The following is a 20,305-nucleotide window of genomic DNA, read 5'->3' as shown; positions in this document are numbered from 1 at the left end:
TTCAAAAATAATATGGATGATGTAGTTTATGGTGTAGAAATTGAGCATCACACCAAAGTGCATTCATTTTTTTCTGGTGTTTTATGTCTTTACAGTGGCTCCATTCAGTTTCCTAAACTTTAACATGGGACAGCCCCCATCCGCATACCTCAACACTTAAAAAGCCCCGTGGAAAGACACGACGCGCTCACTGATACGCTACTGGTCCGGTTAGTGGGACTGTACTGGGAACATCCCCCCCTCTCCATCCACGACTGCAACAACGCCACCAGCTCTCACCTCTACCACAAACACACACATAAACACACACACACTCTCTCTCATCTCCTCCCAGCAAGACGATGACTGCAAGAAAGCACAAGAGCAGCTCCAGCGAGAAGAGCGCCTCATCCAGCCCGGACGATGCGCCCAAGAAGACCCAGAAGAGCGCCGGGAACGGGCTGAGCGGCCCCGGAGCTCAGGGGCCAGGATCGGGGAGCTGCCTCGGGCTCTTTGCAACCACGGTGTTTTACATCGCCTTGTTAGGCACCGCCGGGTTTGCAGCTTTCTATTTGCAGCAGGTCGTGGAGGAAATCCGGCAGACGAGCAGCAGACACGAGGAGAGCGCACGGATCAACGCGGAGCTGAGCGGACAAATGGAGAGAGTCGTTCAACAGGTAAGGGAAGAAAGGGAGGAATCAGTGGGGGAGTAAAGTAAAGAAGAGTGTGGATGACATCAGCATGGGGTCCCAAACTCTTTTCCCCCCACAACTCCCACTAAAAGACTAATTATATATATATATATATATATATATATATATATATATATAAAAGACTATATATATATATATATATATATATATATATATATATACACACACACACACAACTCCCACTAAAAGACAAATTATATATATATATACACACAACTCCCACTAAAAGACAAATATTATATATATATATATATAGGCAATGCATGTCATTGTTTTTGTTAGACATTACATAACTGTCCATACGGTTGTTGTACTGGATGTACTGGATGTACTGGTGGGGGTTGGGTAGGTTTGGTGAACTACAGTGATGGATTTGGTGAACTCCTCCTCCTTATACCTCCTTTTCATTCAGCAAACGTCCAAAAAAAGTCAAAATAGAAGGTTCAGACCCTGTGGGAATAAATCCTTTTTCTTCTGCATTGTTTTTTTCTATTTTAGACACATAGCATAAAATATTGAGTTCACACCTCTTATTGTTTTATAAAGGACAGACATTATTAATGTCTGATCATCAATCTATTTTGAAGTAATTAAAAAATGTCATTCTCAGTGCATTAGAGATAAAGCATACTGGGTTATATAACTGAAGTCCTCCCCCCCCCAGTTTCATTCACTCTCTCCTCACTTCCTGAATGCAAAGTTCTCTATATGACGTTTTTCAGTCACATCTGTTTGCTCCAGCTATGTGATGACTCGGCTTTTTCTCATTCAAATGTAGAGGTGGTACTTGTTTGTGCTGTAAGTTTACTTTGGGTGGGAGGTCCCTTCTACAATAGTACTCATAACAGTGACACAGAGGTGCGATGATTGCAATGTAAATATTCACCAAGCTGATGAAATACCACTGACATAAATAAAAACAAATGATGTGTCCTATTTCTTGCAACATATATATATATATTTTTTTTTCAAATATTGAAAAAGCTAGTAAGTGGACCTTTAGTTCAGACACTTTTGCAACACTATTCCTAAGATGAAAAATGAACTTCCTTTGGTAACTTCTTTCCTAAAGTTTGGAAAATTCCCAGACAAATCAAAATATTACCCTATTATGGAAAAATCAAATGGTAAATAATATCTTAAATATCTGATTTAGCATGTTTAGGAAGTGAAATAAATTAAGGAAAAATTACAAGATTGAGACAACAGTTAAATTTCATAATTGACCTTAGGAACAGTCGTAGTTTTACAAAATAATGTGAACTCAAGATCCACTTACTGGCATTAATACTGAGCCTTCCACCACATCACATAGTCTTCATCAGTAAAGGGATGCGTCTGAGTTGACTGAGCCGACAAATGGGAAGAAATTAATTCACGGATGAAGACCATGAGATGCCATTTAAAGCTTTTTTATTTTATGAAGGTGTTTTATCTTTTAACTACAAAATTGAGGCACTTTTGTGAAGAACTGTTAAACTACAATAACGAGATGCTTGATAAACTTCTCTTACTCTGTCATAAGCAAAAAAAAACTATTTTTAAAACATCATCTGAAAAATACACATATCTTAAATCTGGGCTGTTTCTTAGTTCCTGAACAGTTGATTCTTTGGACTCATGGTTTTCACAGGAGAGGGATTTTTTGCAGTTATTTTATTTGAGTGCATTGTGATGTTAATCATTTCCTGTTGATGGTAAAATGGATGTTTTTTTTCTTACAGGTGGAGTCTCTGAGCAGCGTTGTGGACGGGCTGGAGTCTGCACTGGGCATCACACGGGTGGAGCTGGAGGGGGCCGTCAGCCGGATGAAGAGGGGCGAGGTGGAGACGAGAAAGGTGGAAGAGGCCCTTCAGAGGCTCCAGAACAATCTACTCAGGGACCTTTCAGAGGGCATCAACGAGGTGAAGGAGGCCCGAGAGAGGGACTTCTCCTCTCTGGAGAAAACCGTGGAGGAGCGCCTGGCTGAAGTGAGTCAGTCCATCACGGCCAACGTGGCGGAGTTCACCGAAGCTCAGGGCGAAGCGCAGAGCCAGCTGGCTGAACTCAAGGCCCGTCTGGGTGACATGGAGGACCCTGCGCTCATCAAACAGGAGCTCTCCGCCATCGTCACGGCCGTAGCTGAAATCAAAACCGCCAAACAGGCCTCTGACGCCTCAGCCAACTCAATCAGTGGGCAGATAGGCGCCGTGAGGTCAGAGCTCCAGACTCGTAACCAGGAAGTGGCCTCGCTGTCTGAGGAGGTTGAATCAGTGAGGTCGGTGGTGCAGGAGACAGTTGGGAATCTGAGGCAGTCACTGTCTGCGACGGAGGCTGAAGTCCAGGCTCTGATGGACAAAAGCATGACACTGGAGAGCGGCGTGGAGCAGGCCGCCGACGCCGTCCGCAACGTGGAGAGGCAGGTTCAAGAGGAAGCCGCTCAGGTCCAGAAAAGATCAGAAGACCTGGAGGCCAGAGTTAAAACAACCGAGGTGATCGGAGATTCACTGGCGGCGTCCGTGTCGGACATCTCCAACAAAGTGGAGTCACTGTTCGCCAAGTACGACGACCACGAAAGCACCCTAGCCTCACAGGGACAGGTCGTGGAGGAAGTCAAAACTGCCGTGGAGCAGGAGATGGAGGCACTGAAAAGCAGTTTCGGGGAGCTGCAATCCAACATGGCCGCCCTGAGCAGCGCCAACACCAAGCTGTCTTCGAAGGACGCCAACGTGGCTCAGCAGGTTCTGGACTTGGAGAACAGGCTCGCCGCTCTGGAGGACAGCAGCAGCAGCATGAAGCCGGAGCAGCTGCAGAGTTTAAGGAGCGTGGTGGCTGGTTTGGAGGAGAAAGCGGCGAAGCTAGAAGGCCACGATAATGCAATCGCTACTCTTCAGAAAGCTCTGCAGGAGACAACAAAGACACTGGCGGGCTTATCCAAGAAGAGAAAGTAGGGAGTTTGAGTTCGCAATGTGACATCAGGATACCAAAACATGACAATAACGATTCCCAAAGGCTGACCATAACCCACTTTTTCCCGTTCTCATGAAGAATCGTTTTCATAAAAACTTGATGCTCGATGTCACGGTGTTGCACATTTTTCCTAGAAAAGTAGCCAATGTTGGTTGTTAGGTCAATAGGGAGGGGCCGAGCTGTAGCCTACTGCTGATCTGTGAATTCAAACACAAACTCATTCTGCACTGTAGTTCCTGTTTTTTCTCCAATGTTTTTTGTGTTGAATTTTATGTACCGCGGCTGTTGTTTTTTTTGTTTTTTTAACCAACCAAATGCAATAATAAGCTCTTTTTGAGCACTCCTTTGTTTACTCACTATGTTTTTTTAATACAAGAATAAAAACTCTTGTTGACTTTAAGCTGTGAAGAACTATTTATTTCTGTGACATTATTGTTAAAACCATGATTTGGTGCTTTGCTTAAAATTATGTTAAAACCCAAATAGGATTCCCATCTCAATTGCGTAGTTCTTAAATTATTGAGTATCCTCTCACATAAAATTAAATTTAATGGGCGGCACCATATTATTATTTACGATAAAGTGTGACAAGACATGTAAAACACTGAATACCACATGCTGAGCTCTTTCATCTGCAGACAGCAGTAACAGAGAACATGTCATTTTCCTCTTTTGAGGTTGACATTTGACTCTTCTTCCAGGTGTTCTGCAGAAATGTTCTCCCTTGTTGAACACCTGAGGCTGCAGTTGTGATTTCCTGGAAAGCATTTGGACTCTCAGAGACCCTTTAGGAATGTAGAGCCTCCAGAGGATGCAAGGAACTGCTCTTAAAACATAGTTTTCTCAAAACTTAGCACTCATTGGTAAAGGTGAGGAGCTTTTGTCTGGGGTGCAACATACAATTCATAAAAAGCAAAAAGCTGCTTTAAATGTACCCAAAGTTTGAAGTCAGAGGTAAATGGAATTGCTGAGTGGAGCCTTGAAGACGTCTCACCGCTAATCAGAAGCTTCATCAGTCAACAAATACTAAATATCTTGTTACCAGTTTTTCATTGAGGATTTTGTTTCCAGATTTCTGATCCTGAAGCTGATACCAGGACTGAAAACAGTCAAAACCTGGCTCTGTCAAAAGGTAACAAAAAAGGGGCCTGAAGCAAAAACATCAAAACGTTTTATCTTGTTTAAATAAAAGAAAACTGTAGTGTAAAGACGACTATGCAAGGATGAGATTTGATTATTATTATTATTGCATTGTTGCATTGCCCCACAGACACACAAGGAGAAAACATTACTAGCCTCACACTTTCGTGGCTGTGAAACCAATTAAAAAGGTGACAGAACAATAACAAAACCAGTCTCAACCAGTTTTACTCTAATATGGTATAACAGGAGTCCAAAGAAACAAAACTTGCTGAGCTTGTTGAGCCAGAAGTTCAAAAATATTTCAGAAAGGGAGATGAACTAGGTGCAAGACTGTTCACATTCATATAACTCTTTTATCTTTATAAGATCCTTTTTTGGGGGGCATTGTCACCTTCATATGATAGATGACGATGTAGAAATGGGGGAGACAAGAAAAAGAGGTGTGACATGCAACAATGGTCCCAACAATGGTCCCAACAATGGTCCCAAGACTGGAATCGAACCCGGGATCACTCAGCTATCTAAATCATTCATACTTCTCAATGAGTTAGGGTAATCAGACCATCAAAGTTTGTTGTTACGAAAAGGTTTATTTCAGCAAACCTTCACACGTAAACAGTAGTATGACAGTAACTGCAGAGAAAAAGGCCAAAACATGAAGACGATGATCTTGAGGATGTTGAAGAGTGTTGCTCATGTCGGCCGGTGCATCTCTCCTAAATCAGATACGTCAGCTATTTCACTGACCTGTTGAGATGTAACGTTTAACTCTCCCTCCACTGCAGTGAGGTTAGCCAGTGTCTGTCTGATCTCAGCCATCTCCTGCTCTCTCTTCATCAGCTCCTCCGCTAGTCGTCCTATCCGCAGAGTCAGATCTGACAGCTGAGGGTCAAACGCCCCAAAGTCCCTCTTGATGGCAGCGACTTTGGGTTTGAGGTCGCTGGCGAAGGTCACCGTTCTTATCAGACGAGCTCTGCCGCTCTCCAGCTCCCTCAGGCGCTCAGAGATCTGCTCATCGGCGGCGGTGAGTTCAGGGACGCGCTTGCGGAGCTTCTCTATGGCCTTGGTGTTGCGTTCTGCGGCGTCACGGAGGTTGGCGACCCGGTCGATGCTGTTGGCCAGCACATCCCCGATGCGTTTGACCATGTTGTGCTCCACCTGAGCGGTCTTGTCCTCGAGCTCCGACAGCTGAGTCAGCAGGGACTCCAGCTCGGACTGCAGGCCGTCCATCCTGCGCACGTCTGTCCGCACTGACGCCACCTAGTGGGGGAAAACAGAAGGACGGAGGCTCAGACAACCATATCCAAATAGTATAAGAAAAAAAAATGTTTTACTCAGGGGGGTGTACAACAAAAATAAGGGCTTTACTTTAGCTAAATTAACCGTTCTAGATTAAATATATTTGAGATAATTAAATTACCATAGAATTAGTTAGATGGGATCTCTTCTACAGGCACAGAAGTCATTTATAAATAACAGTAGCAAAAGTAAATTTATTTCACTTTTATTTGGGGGTGCAAAAATTGACATATTGCCTCATGTAGTTTTGCATTTAATGATACATATTTTGTCGGATATTTTCACGTTTGGTGTATATTTGTGTTAATTTTTTTGTGGAGCAAGGTTGAATATAATTCTATTATAGTGATTAATTGTTTTAGTAATTATCTAAACAAAAGTGACACACATTTGCTGACTGCAGCTTCTCGAATGTGAGGATTTAAAGCTTTTTTTGTGTTTTTTGCGACAGTTAACTGGATATGTTTGGACTTTGGACTGCTGGTTGGACAAAACAAATCATTTAAAATCGTCTACTTGGGCTTGAAGAAGTAGCAATCGTCAAAACAACGGGACCCACCTTGTTGGTAAAGTCCTTTGCGATGGCCGAGGTGCGCCCTTCGATCTGTCCCACGGCGTCTCTCAGGGAGGTCTGGCTGGTCTGAAGCTGAGCTCGTGTCTCAGTCAGCCCAGAGGCCCAGTCCTTCAGCCGGCTCACGTCCTGCTCCAAGGCCTCCAGCTGAGGCTGCAGAGCCCCCCGCTCCCCCCCGATACCCTCCAGCATCAGCTGGACGCTCTCGCACTGAAACAAGACGTACAGTTTTTGTGTTCAGGAGGAGACAGTTACTCAAAGCGACATCATTTCAGGTCATTTCCGTTTATGAAAAACACACAAGAGGATTAAATACAAATTAGACCTTTTCAATATAAAAGGTGATTTTATTAAATGAGTTCAATGATGAAATAATTGCCATGCTTTTCAACAGGTGAAACCAAAATCAGATAGAAATGTAAAAGTCATCAAAAACATTAAATATTCCTGCACCAAATGTAAGACATGTATCGGGTAATTTTCTTCATTCATCATATAATTGTTTTGTCAAATAAATGTCAGGAATAGTGAAAAATATAATATTTTCCTATTGCTTGTTTTTCCCCAAACAATGGTCCTAAAATCTAAACCTAAAAATATTCAGTTTACAAAACAGCAAATCAAATAGCTTCCAATTATTTTTCTTTCTATCAGATTTATCAACTTCTCTCTTCGACTGTAATGTAGTTTTATCTGGAAAGACTGGCACAGATATTTTGATACATTTGGGAATGTTTTATACATAACTAAAGATTAAACAAATATAAAAATAAATAGTTTTGATTGTATTGTGTAATACAGTGCATGTATATCATAGTTCATGTTAAAAATCAGGGAACATTTATGCAAAAATGGTCTCCATTTTCTGACATTACAACTGAGGTACACATTTTGAAAAACAATAATACTGAACTTGGCTAACTTTTAACATCAAATATAAAGATAGAACCACTCCTCTAAATGGATCAAAACAATGACATCATTCAGTGAGGTCATCAAATAGAAGTTGAGTTGTATCCTCCTTGTCATCCACTTCCCACTCCTCCTCCTCTTCCTCATTCCATCCTTCTTCCTCCAGAGCCTCAGAGTCCTTGTGGCTCTCGTCTGCATTTCCTCGCAGCACCATGGTGAGTTCACGGACCGCCTCTTTGACCACGGACAACTCGTTCTTCATCTTGAGGATGCTGTTGTGAGCTTGCAGGGTGTCCAGCTCCTGTCTGATCTCGAGGATTTCGTTGAGCGCCTTCAGCATGCTGTCCTCAGTCCCAAACACCTGTAGCGTCACCTCCTCCAGACGTTTCTCCGCCGAGCTCAGATCCCCCGTCAGCCTCAGGATGGAGCGCACCGCCTCCTCCACCTGGGGCAGGTGCTCTTCACACTGCTGCGCCCGGGGAATGTGCTCCCGGAGCTGGGTGTCGAGCTCGGCCTCCCTCTTGGTCACTCGTGTGATCTGCTCCTCCAGCTTGTGGATCTGCTTGGTGTTCCAGTCCAGGTGCTCCTCCGCCCGCCGGGTGTCGTCTCCCTCCGTGCGCTCCATAGCTCGGGCGTTCCTCTTGGTGCTGTCCTCGAGCTCCTCCAACCTCTCCGCCAGCGACCGGCCCCTCCGCTCGGCCTCGTTCACCTGATCTGTGGCCCCGGAGTGAGCTTCCCGGGACTCGGCCTTCAGGGCGGTGAGGTCAGAGGTGACGGCGGCCAGACGCACCTGCCACGTCTCCGTCACGTTCAGGAAGTGGGCGTTGACCGACTGCAGGTCACGAGAGGCGGAGTTCTCGTCGGCCTGCATCGCCATGACTGCGGCGTGGAGGGTGGAGATGTCCTGCTGGAGTCGTGTTGCCAAGGAGACGGTGGAGAGAGCCTCCTGCAGGTCATCTTCGGAGGCGGCGAGCTGCGGCCGCAACACAAAACAGGAGGGCTGTTTCTGTGGGAGCTCTACGGTCCTCAGTAATCATATATTACAGATAGAGCAGGAAACAGCAAGCATGCAAACACAAAGGCAGTGTGCAATATAAGTGAAGTATAAAAGAGAAAAGGTTGAAAGAGCACATAAATGACAGTTTGTGCTCAGCTGACAGTAGTTTTTATTTTTATTTTGAATGAACAAACAAAAAGATTAAGCTTGCAGAAGGTTTTATATAATGTAAGGCAGAAGTTCCTAAAACCCTCTTGACCTGTTAGCCTCTGAAAATAAATCGGATTCTGCTTGGGACCCTCATCGTCACAGGAGTGTAAGGAGTTGTTTGTGGCCCCTGGTTGCTACATTTGAATATTTTTTTATAGGGTGGAAAATGTAAAACTATCCAGAATTTCACAAGAAAAGCAGAGATACAAGAGCAACTTTTGTACAGAAAGTATCTCCTGACCCCAAGGTTGGGAACTAGTTTCCCTTCTCAATAAACCACATTAAAACCATCTACCAAAATCATCCTCTATTTTTAATCATAAATTGAAAGCACAAAATGAAAACAAAGGATGTTTTCACATAAACGTAAAGCAAAATTTAACGAAAATAACACAAAGCAAAAACATATATTCTATCACTTTACCTGGTGTGGTTAGAAGTAATCTATGCAGATAGTTTGGGTATTTTCTGCTAAAGTTTTTAAATATCTGTCTCTGACACATCTGCAATTGAGATGTATGGAATTTAATTTGTGGTGCACAAACTAATCAATAAGAAACATAACGCATTTTTCCAGAGTGTGTGTGTACTATGAATAATCCAAATAACACATGGTAAATAATTTATATAGGGACTTTTACTTTAGTAGAAATATCTGGCATTATATATCATATCTAATTAAATTAAATTAACATCTATTGTGTGGAGGTACAGACTCCAATATATGAAAACCTGGGCACATAAGGCCAAAGTTTCTGCATTTTCAGTGTATAATCTGGGTGAATTGACCCTTTAAAGCTCCATCCCTCGAACCAGCTGAAAATATGACCCACTATGTATTTAAATGATGCATTCAGGGAACCAAACGTACCTTTTTAGAAACCTTTAGGACTTCTTCCTCCATGTCGAACAGACTTGAAGTCTTTCCGTGCAAAGATTTGTAGTTTTCCTCAATTTCGGAAAACCTCTCATTCTGTTGTAGCACCACCCTGAAACCAAAGACATACAACTTTAGTAAAAACAAACAAAAACCATTTATAACATTGATGCAGATCTATTGTGGATGACTTACCAGCTCAGAGCTCCGCATGCTGCCAGAGACAATACGCACATTAAACTCCTGAGGTCCAAACTGGAAGAAGTTTGATTTACTCCTGCGTTGTTTCCAGCTTCCGTCTTGGCTTTTATCATCTCATCTTTGCAGTTTGCAGCCGACGTTTCGGCCACTTCATCGCTTTGTTTTTGAGACTTCTTCCTCTGTTTTAACTCAGTAGGCATTTTAAAACACACTGGCACACTATTATAAACTTTTACTTTGAAGGAATTCAACAGGCCCTAAGGGTATAAAAAAAAAGTCTAAACAGCTATAAGTTAAGTTGCAGAGTAAAATAAAACACGTCTTTCAAAGATAGGTTCATAATGTTGTTTGCTAAGGTAACGTAAAAAGTGTAATTAACGAGCGTGTGTTGCGTGTTTTACCGATAGAATAATCCTGTTGCTTGTCCCAGTTCCTTGGGAAAACGCCGCCTTCAAGTCCTCCACTTAAAGTCGTAATTACAATGATTAACAGATTTTTCTAAATTAAAACACACAACATATTACAAATGTAGCCATTGTTTGGATGTCTTGTCTTTTCCCCTCAAGTTAACCAATTTTTTCAACATAATTATATATATTTATGCCAATTTGTTTCATCGTTAAAACTATAAACTGATGGTAACACTCATAGTTCCGACAGCGTAACAAGCACCATGAATGCCTCAGCCAGCCACGTAAGCGGCTGCCAGCATTTGACCTGAAGGTGGCCTTGCTGGATTAATACAATATTACAAGAAGAAGCTGAAATAATTAATTGATTAGACAGCGAATAAGCAATTAATAAGTTACATTTTTTTTTTAAATATTTGATCAATTGTTTAAGTAATTGTCAGGAAAAAATAATCAAACATTTCAAGATTGCAGCTTCTCCAATGTGAGGATCTGCTGCTATTCCCTGTTTTATATGACTGTAAATTGACTATTTTGGGGGTTTAGACTGTTGGTAGAACAGCACAAGACAATTGAAGATGTAAACTTGTGAAATTGTAATGAAAACATTTTGCTTTCAATCAATCAAACATAGAGAAGCACAGTGTGTGTGCAGTGTAGGCACAAAAGGACCAGGTAACAGAGCTTCGGCACAAGCCATTTATTTGGCATGTTTCAAAAAACATTTCTGAGTGTCAAAATATGTCAAAACTTCATTATCTGTAGCTTTCTATAAATGGTAATTCAAAGCCCTATACATAATTGCATGTAGCAGTACTATACAGCTTTTTATTGAACAATTCTGTTATTCTACTTTTATTTAATTGGGCCGTATGCTTTTCGTATCCAGGATGTGTCAGCGTGTATTAACTACAGGGGTCATGCAACCTACACAAGCTACTATTCTTTTATGTAACATTTGACAATATTAAACGGCAGAAGACAAAAAATCTTACAAAGATCAACAAAATTAAAGTCTAACTTGGACGCAACTTCAACGGAGAGGCAACGGTTCAATTGTAATACAGTACATTCAAGCAAAAGCTGCCACATGCAATTTTCTGACAAATAATGTGCAAAAAGGTAACCAGATGACTCCACTATATTGCAATATGAGGGGGCGTTAATCAGAGATCTTTGGACTAAGGCATAGAGTGGAGTAAACAAATATTTGGTCATTGAAGGATCTACGACTTTCATTTTAGTGTTTCATATTCAACAACTCGAATCAAACTCCTGAGAAACAGAAACGGAACAGAAATTGCTCAGAAATGTAATCATCCTTTTCTTAAATATTCTAGTCCCTTAACTCTGCACAACTGGAAATCTGAAGAAACCTTTTCAGCATCATGGAAAACTTTACCTAATGAAAATACACTAAAGGCTAATGCTAAAGCCATAGTTATTCAATACCAGAGCAAAACAAACAGATATCAACCTTTTTTTCCCTATTGCTTTTAAATGTCAAATTCAAAATCACACCCAATTATCAGGTCAGATCTAAACATATATCTTGGACCTTGGCAGTATGTTACAACAACAACTAAAAATAAAGACTTTAAAGGGATTGTTTACATTCATATTTGAAGTGGACTAGTGTTGCAGTACAATGGGGCCTGAAAGCTACAAAGAGGTCCCACCACATCAGGAATCATCTAGACTTTAAGAGTCCTAAATGAATGCCATTACATTTAGGGGGGGGGCATGGAAAGTCATAGCAGATGAACACAAATACCAACAAAAGACATCCACAAATTAAAACGAAAATACCATGAAAAGGCACCCCTTAAAAATCCATGAATCTCCAGGTTACAATGTTGACTGTATTATCGATTATGACATCTCAAAGTGTCTGTTTCCAAGCAACAGGATTGAGACAAAAACGCGTAGTGCAACTGAGCAGGCTCATTCTAATGCTATTCAGCAGATTGCTTATATGAGAAGATTGATAAAACTCTCACATCTGTTCAAAATTGAAAGGCTACAGCCAACCGGCAGTTGGCTTAGCTTAGCATAGGTCTAACTTATTTGTTAAATCAATACAATAGCCTAACTTTTTATACTTTGGTTGGTAGGCAGACTTGTTACCTTCAGACAGAGCCAGGCTAGCTGTTTCCCCTTCTTCCCAGTCTTTATGCTAAGCTAAGATAAGCTACGTGGCTACAGCTTTGTATTGAACTGACAGATATGACAGTGTTATCAATCTTCTCAACATAATCTTGGCAAGCTAATGAGCATATTTCCCAAAATGTCGAACTTTTCCTTTAAACTCAGTTTTCAATAGCTGCTTAGGTTTCATGTCATCTTGTGTTATAATAACAGATGCATGGCCCTCGAAAAAAAGATATACGAAGCTTCTGTGCTAATGAGGTCAATTTCAGTTTACATAACTGAGAGTATGTCTGACTAAAGAAATATATATAGATATATATAGATATATAGATATATCTATATATATACATATGGTCCCCAACAGCCTCTTTATCAGGTTTTGGTCCTGTCTGTAGAGGAGCAAATATAAGTACACTTTGGGGACAGAAAGGACACTTTCAAACCCGTGGGAATGTGCAAAAAAGCACAATACGTGTATGTGATGAGCAAGAGTATGTTGACCAATTAAAAACAACTGAATTGTCCCCACTGCTTTTTTTTTTTTTAACCTCGTCAACTTAAGGAATCAAAATGCAAATCCATCCTTCAAAGCACCATAAACCCTGTGCTACATATAATACCTCTAAATATTTAAATCCCAAGACCTCAAAGCAAACTAAGCAATAAACTGCAAACTAAATATTCTTCATAACTGAACTAAACAGAGAGATCTCCCTTCAACAAGCCGGCAGGGGAACATAATTTCCTCTGAAAATATTGTGCTTGATCCTCTTGATTCAAACAAACAACTGTTGTATATACATGATCTAATAAAAAACTAGATATAGATGTATACAGGGCGTCAATTTTGATCACTCGATAGAACAAATTTACCCATCACACTTATTTAGCTCCCAGTAGGAGTGACCACCACTCACTGGGAAATGTATCTGACTCTGTTAAAACAGAGGACCACGATGTGGGCGCTGAATCCAAGAGGAGGGGCGCCATGACTCAGGAGCTGTAGTGATCCTGGAATTAAAAAAAATATATACATTATTGGGACTTTTGTTTTGTAACACAAGATTTTTATATGACCTTGATTCAAAGGGCAAATTTCTGACCGACCTGAATTGAGCTAACTACGCCGCTGGCCATGACGGAGAGTTTTCCCGCCACTGAGCGAACTCCCAGTTTGAGCTGCGACATGTCGGGAGCACTGGGCAGCACGTTGGTGAGACGGTACGAACTCACTGTGTGAACAAGACAAGCAATGAGAGTGAGGCGGGAAAAAATACAAATATATCCATTCATTTAATGGTATGAGGGAATAATTTAAGCCTTTATATTGTGTTCTGTCATATGCTGTAAAATAGAAAGTAGAGAAAACACTCTGACATAAATCAAGTGACCTCAAACTGAGTAAACATCGTGGGTGACATATGAGTAGACTGTTGAAGTACTGTCAATTTGGGGATTATGTAAAAGTGGCATTAATTAAGTGTTTGAAGTTACCAGTTTGATAATTCCAACGTATAACACAAAAATGTTCTTGCATGCGTCTCTGGGTAATTACACTTAGCTTTATTTATATGATTCAATAACTAAAATCTAAATGGTAAGTAAATCAGATATTGAATTGGTTTCGTAAAGGCAGTGATGCTGCAGTAGCTTCTTACCAGTTTGTTTCTTTGGATCGTCAAAGAGGTCGGCTGAACTTATAGAGGAACTCCCGGAATATCTTTCCAGTCGTGTTTTGGCCTCGTACTTAAAGAACAAAAATACAGAGTTTTTTTCCCGTTAACACAGGCTCGAGTACTTTTCAAGTTGTGTTAATTTTCATAAATGTGCATTTACTATTGGCAACAATAATCATGCACAAAACAATATATACAGTACACACAACATATGGAAAGGGACGTTTGTATGATTTCTTTTTGTACCTCGAGTCATCTCTTTTTCCAAAGAACATGTCAGAAGAGATGGCTTTCACGTCACCTCCAAACTTTTTCTGAGCTTCTCCTGTGTCGGACACTGGTACGGCATCTGGTTTTCTTCTGGCTGTGGATCTGATAACAAACAACAAATGTTAATGAAAACAATTATGATACAACAACAGAAATAAGCACGATTCAATAGCTGTATATTCTGACAGGAAATGCTTATTCCTATGGTATCAAGCAACAATAAGTAGTAAAACATTATGAGGCATCTGTCACAGTGACAGAATTAACATTACATTAAAACACACATCCTACCTGTCGTTCTGTGATGTTATAGTGGAGGTCAGGAAGAAGTCCGGCTCTGGTTTTTTGCTCTCCTTCATCCAGCCTCCTTCTTCACCTCGATCATCCCACCTCGAGGAGAAAATATCTGAGGTTTCTGTTTGTTCCTCAAACCGGGACATGACCCTAAAAAGAAAAAAGAAGGTCAGAATAATGTCAGATAAAATGAAATGCTGTTAATGGATTAAAATGTGAATGAGAAGTGAATCAGTATGATCAACAGCTAGAGGAAAGGCAGATTATATATTTTTTAAGACAGGAACGTATTAAGATACAGCATTGTTAATGTAGTGTATGAACAATAACCCACAATTTATTCAATTAAAAAAAATATATATATATACACTATATGTAACACTACTGCTACAAAATCAGAATATTAAAAAAACATACATCTAAATCTGCATGAGCAGATTTTAAATTGCACACAAAATTAAGCTAATATTAAATAAAACCAGTAATAGCAATAATATTTATCTGACCTAGAACTGAAGGACCCTTCATCTTCATCATCCTCAGTCAACCGACGTCCTTTGGTGGTCTTTTCCCATCGGACTCTCCTGCTGGATCATGTGCATGTCTGATGTCACAGAGTGAGACACTCCACTAACAGAGGAGAGAAATGGAAACAGAGTGATAAGGAGACAAATAAAAGATAAAAGAATTCCCATGTTTTCAGCAACAGGATCAGTTTTCTCTTCATCGTCATACCTCCTCATGCCCAGACCCATGCCCAGTCTCTCAGCTTGCACTTTCTTATTCCCCTCTAATCCCTTCAACTTCTTCTCCTCCATTTTCCTCTGCTGCTCGAAATCTTTACAGGCCAGTCGTAGGGATGGAGCGCTGAGAGGGGAGAAGGGAGGCAAGTTTAAGGAATGACAAAACAGAGGGAGAATACAGCAGCAAAAACAGAATGATGAAAAAAATGAATTAACTGACCACAAAAACAGGTAGAAACACATCAAAGACAATAAAGAAAGATAAAGAGACTCACATGGATTCCTCAGATTGGTAGTTCTTGGCTGCACCAGTGCTCTCCTCGTTCTCTCTGAACTTGTCGGCAGCCTGAGCCTTCTTCTCCAGCTCGGAGAAACTCTTGCTGCTAACCTTCTGGGCGCCCAGACCGCCCTTCTTAGAGGCCAACTAGAGGGAGACACATATTACAAAACATGCTATGAATGCAAACTCTAAGATAAGATAATCCTTTATTAGTCCCGCAGTGGGGAAATTTGCAGGCTTACAGCAGCAGAGGGTAAAGTGCACACAAGAGACATAGTAGAAGAAGACAAGATAAAAATAAAAAATGATAAATTATAAATAAGCAATAAGAAACAGTAGAAAAACAACAATAACTGAAATATTATATTTACAGACAGAAAAATACTATTTTAACTATTATTGCACAGTGTAATGTATTGCACAGGTTTTTATTGTCATGTTTTTATTGTCATGTGTCATGTGGTCTGCTGGGAGCAGAGTTGGTTGTGCAACCTGACAGCAGCAGGAAGGAAGGACCTGCGGTTCACCGGGGGTGAAGCAGCCGGTGGCTGAAGGAGCTGCACAGAGCTGCCAGGGTGTCCTGCATGGGGTGGGAGGTGTTGTTCATCAGGGATGACAGCTTGGTCATCACCCTCCTGTCTCCCACCACCTCCACCGTATCCAGTGGACACCCCAGCACACTGCTGGCCTTCCTGACAAGCTTGTTGAGTCTCTTCTTGTCGGCTGCTGAGATGCTGCTGCTCCAGCAGACCACTGCATAAAAAATGGCTGATGCCACCACAGAGTTGAAAAAAGGTCCTCAGGAGTGCTCCCTGCACTCCAAAGGACCTCAGTCTCCTCAGCAGTCCTGTGAACATACATACTAACAACAATGCATACTGTCAAACCAGAAGTTATTATGAGTACATACTGTTTTCTTGGCAGCAGTCGGCTTCTTCTTAAAAAGAGAGGAAGGCTCTGGGGAGGTCAAAGGACAGTAAAGTTAAATCTCCTACAGTTTAGCTTTAATTCAGATACAAAAAAAGGTCTTTAAGTAAATTAGTGAATCATTAAAGTGAAGAATATAAACCTACCTGGATTTGCTTTTGGAGAAACACTCAGCATATCCACACTAGGACCCTCATCTAGATTACCTGAAGAGGTTTAATACATATGTAATGAGCAACATAAATGGGATTGAGACAAATACAACAGGTGCATATTTGCATTTTGTGATTACCGTTACTGTCTTCCTCCGTTTGCCCGGTTAAAGTCTTCTCTGATGTGGAGGAGCTGAGACTGGACTTTGGCATGTTCAAATTGTCAGGAAGAGTCTGGGCATTAAACAGACACACGGGACAAAATTACTAATCCGCCATCACTCTAAGTATGTATCCAACAAGCAGGTTAGTGGATAAGATCCCACCTAGGCAAGGCAAGCACACTTCTATACCTGTGAATGCAGACTAAAGAAATCCAACTGCTTGTCCTCTGGGGATGTTGGGGAGAGAGGAGCCTGACTGTCAAGCCACAACTGTACAGAAGAAGAGCATTAAAACAGACAAGTGGGTTTAGCAAAGAGGAACTATACAAGAAGTAAAAGTTTGTTTTATTACATTTTTTTCCCCATTCTGGCTCCTTTCCACTGATGTTTTTAAGACAGTCAACAAACATGTCTGCATTACCTCAGTGCCATGGCGTCTGGTCGCTTGTGTGGCTGAAGTCTTTATCTTGTCTCTGTACAGCTGAGCAGCCCGGCTGTTGTACTTGGTATTGGCAGCGCTGGTTATGCATCCATGTTGGGTGAAAAATGAAACCTGCAGATACGGGAAGGACAAAAGGAGCAATGAAGTTAAATAACGTGTGTGTGTGTGTGTGTGTGTACGCAATGCTGGCATTAAAAATCTGTTGATAGCGTGCTGATGTGCTGCCTTCAGGTACTGACCGCGCTGGCATTGCCTCCCACTTGCATACATCTCAGCTGAAACCACGACCAGTTGAAATCCAGCTCAGTGGACCTGTGAAACACAACAATGTCAGCATTTGAGAGGGACAAACAGCATATCAGGTTCAGAACAGTTCTCTCCCTAGCATTTTAATCCTGTCTGGATTTTTCCACTCATACTAATAATCTTGTGCAACCACTTATCTTTTGTGTTTGCATCACTAGTTTATTTGTATTCGTTACACTCTTTGCTTGGACAAGTTGTCTGCAAATAGTTCAAAAGGCCCATCTTCTCCGCCAAAGTAAGAGCACTGTAAGCACATTACTCCAGTGTTGGCCTCTCTCTACTGGTTACTAGTGGAGCCATGAATCCTATACATTTTTTTGCAATGACCTATTGGGCTCTACTCAGTAAAGCCCCTGAGCACATTTCTGACTTGTTGTCACTATAGTAAACATGTCAACTATGTGTCCAAGAGCTCATTTTAAAGAAAATATATAACAAGCGTTTTCTGTCTTTGCATCTATACCACCTCTCACTATTTGATGTCCTATTAAATTAAAATCTTATTATAAAAATGATATTACTTACTACTTTTGCATTTGTTGCTATCCTACTTGTTTGGTATTTCCTGCTAAATGTTTATTTTTATTTTGCAAAGTACACTTCATAAATAGCTCCTAACTTACCTGATAAAGGTCAGATGCACCCCGAGAGACCTGTGTGTCCCAGAGCAATCTATACACAGGAACACACCATAGGTGATGCTGGCCCAACTGGGATTTTTAGCTGAGCAGTCAAAGCAAATCTAGTAGGAAGAGAGCAGAGGAGGAGACGCATAGTAAAATAATCTTAATATATAAACAGAGTGAACAGGGCAATTGATATTTTAATGAAACAGCAAAGACTGACGTTATGTTTTAACTCCCAATTTATTGCAAAATCACACGTTCATGACAACAATATAGATAAAGTGGAAGTAAACAATGTGGAATGTGTTTGTAACCATGAGGTTAACTGTTTCACACTTTCACAAGTTTCAAAAGATGCTTAAAAGACAACCTTACCCCTGTTTTGTAATTACTTTCCTTATGTATTATATGTATTCCATGTTTCAGTTTGTATTTTTAATCTGTGGTTGTTGCATTCACAGGGACTTGCAGCATTACTTTTGTGTAGGAGTAAATGCAGGGGTACAAACCCAAATCCCCTTAATCAAAATCAAACCCGGCTTACTCGCACACCGCACATAAATGCACACACACACACACACACACACACACACACACACACACACACACACACACACACACACACACACACACACACACACACATTCGTTCACATCTTGACTTTGTTTTCTTGTTGCTTATAATGTATTGTTATTATAAATCATATCTTGTAAAAATGCTTTTTCAACAATATTTCATACCATATGTATATTATTTTTGTATTCGTTATAGAATTGTGATTTTTTTTTTAATATTATATTATATTATATTATATTATATTATATTATATTATATAGGTGGAGGCTTCAAATAAGCCCAGTGGGCTTTCTGTCTCTTCCTGCACTGTAATATCATTTATCTATATTATGTTTTTTATATTTTTCAATGAAGTGCGTGTTTCCTGTGTGTGTGTGTGTGTGTGTCTGCTGAGATAACAGCTGTTAGTGAAGTGGGTTGAATTTTCTCCAGGAAATGAACTCTTATTCTAAAAGAGAAGGAAAAAAACCCCCCACACACTTTCAATATGAGAATAATTAAACATGTATGCACTGGGTTGTCACATTTTTTCCCAAGTAGAACAAAAAAAAAGGCTGAAAACCAGCCTTCACAAACCACAGCCAGGCTGTCAACCACTAGGCTGACGTCACGTCTGGTCACATATCACAGGTTTATTCTCCTTTACATGCAAACACTGCACAACTCAACAACACAAAACAACACATTTACCACATGACACGTGTCTGCTAACCTAGTTGTTACACGAGGCAGGTATAAAGAGAGTAAAGATAGATTTGGCTTGTCTCTTAAGTGCGACGTGTCAAGACTACTACTTCCTTGTTCATGACAGTCTCCCGTCAGCTGTTTCAAACTCTCACCTTATTCGTGGGAATTGCACGAAGTCTCTTGAAGATAGCAGCGATGTCCTGCCTGCTGGGCTCAGACATGGTTGAGTCTGTCGGTGATAGCTGACGGTAGGTCAGTCAGGTCCCGTAGCTCGGAAAACAGCCCCGTGTTTTCCTCAGTATAAACCGAATACGACACGTCAATAGGACAACACCATGGTCGAGCCGTGATTGGATAAAAAACGACACGTGGTTATGTTATTGTCGCAAGGGAGGCCTTCTGGGTAATGTAGTTTATATTTACATTCGACGCCACGCAAATATCTATTTTCTTTACTCAAAATGTAGAATATTCATGAACTTTTTATATAAATGTATTTACTGTTGGTCAGTTTACTTACTGTGCAATACAAATACAATGTGAAATTATTGTTATAATAGTTTTCTGTTTGTATATATAATATTTTAGTTATTGTGGATTCTTTACTGTTTTTATTGCTTATTTATAATACTTTTTTTTTTTTGTCTTGTTTTTCTTTTACTATGTCTCTTGTTTGCACTACAACATATGCTGCTGTAATCCTGTAAATTTCCCCACTGCGGGACTAATGAAGGATTATTTTATTTTATC

The 20,305-nt window shown here is 40.7% G+C and overlaps 3 protein-coding genes across 4 annotated transcripts; 1 reads left to right on the top strand and 2 right to left on the bottom strand.

Annotated features, from left to right (window-relative positions):
* Positions 1-202: 202 nt before the first annotated feature.
* ckap4 (cytoskeleton associated protein 4) lies at positions 203-3,728 on the top strand. The gene is made up of 2 exons (XM_054624854.1): positions 203-656; positions 2,417-3,728. The coding sequence occupies exons 1-2, from the start codon at positions 342-344 to the stop codon at positions 3,620-3,622; spliced, it is 1,521 nt and encodes a 506-aa protein (XP_054480829.1). The 5' UTR covers positions 203-341; the 3' UTR covers positions 3,623-3,728.
* Positions 3,729-5,363: 1,635 nt separating this feature from the next.
* On the bottom strand, positions 5,364-10,193 carry ikbip (IKBKB interacting protein). 2 transcript variants are annotated; one of them, XM_054624704.1, is made up of 4 exons: positions 9,846-10,193; positions 9,645-9,762; positions 6,643-6,864; positions 5,364-6,044 (listed from the first exon to the last, which is right to left on the bottom strand). In XM_054624704.1, exons 1-4 carry the CDS (start codon positions 10,049-10,051, stop codon positions 5,478-5,480), a joined length of 1,113 nt encoding a protein of 370 aa, XP_054480679.1. In that variant the 5' UTR covers positions 10,052-10,193; the 3' UTR covers positions 5,364-5,477. The 2 variants fall into 2 exon arrangements, with proteins under 2 accessions (XP_054480679.1, XP_054480678.1); XM_054624703.1 differs by lacking the exons at positions 5,364-6,044; positions 6,643-6,864 and adding an exon at positions 6,970-8,539.
* Positions 10,194-10,942: 749 nt separating this feature from the next.
* On the bottom strand, positions 10,943-19,865 carry arfgap3 (ADP-ribosylation factor GTPase activating protein 3). Its single transcript, XM_054624375.1, is given in 17 exon segments — positions 10,943-13,423; positions 13,520-13,644; positions 14,071-14,162; positions 14,338-14,460; positions 14,650-14,802; positions 15,159-15,221; positions 15,223-15,282; positions 15,388-15,519; positions 15,671-15,819; positions 16,586-16,632; positions 16,749-16,808; positions 16,895-16,988; positions 17,108-17,188; positions 17,340-17,471; positions 17,600-17,672; positions 18,290-18,408; positions 19,708-19,865. Coding segments are annotated over 17 exon segments (1,590 nt in total). The 5' UTR covers positions 19,777-19,865; the 3' UTR covers positions 10,943-13,405.
* Positions 19,866-20,305: the final 440 nt, after the last annotated feature.

The sequence above is a fragment of the Anoplopoma fimbria genome, chromosome 23 (genome assembly GCF_027596085.1).
Source record: "Anoplopoma fimbria isolate UVic2021 breed Golden Eagle Sablefish chromosome 23, Afim_UVic_2022, whole genome shotgun sequence".
Classification (NCBI taxonomy): Eukaryota; Metazoa; Chordata; class Actinopteri; order Perciformes; family Anoplopomatidae; genus Anoplopoma; species Anoplopoma fimbria.
The sequence above is the reverse complement of the archived record's forward strand: the minus strand, read 5'-3'. Positions and strand labels throughout refer to the sequence as shown.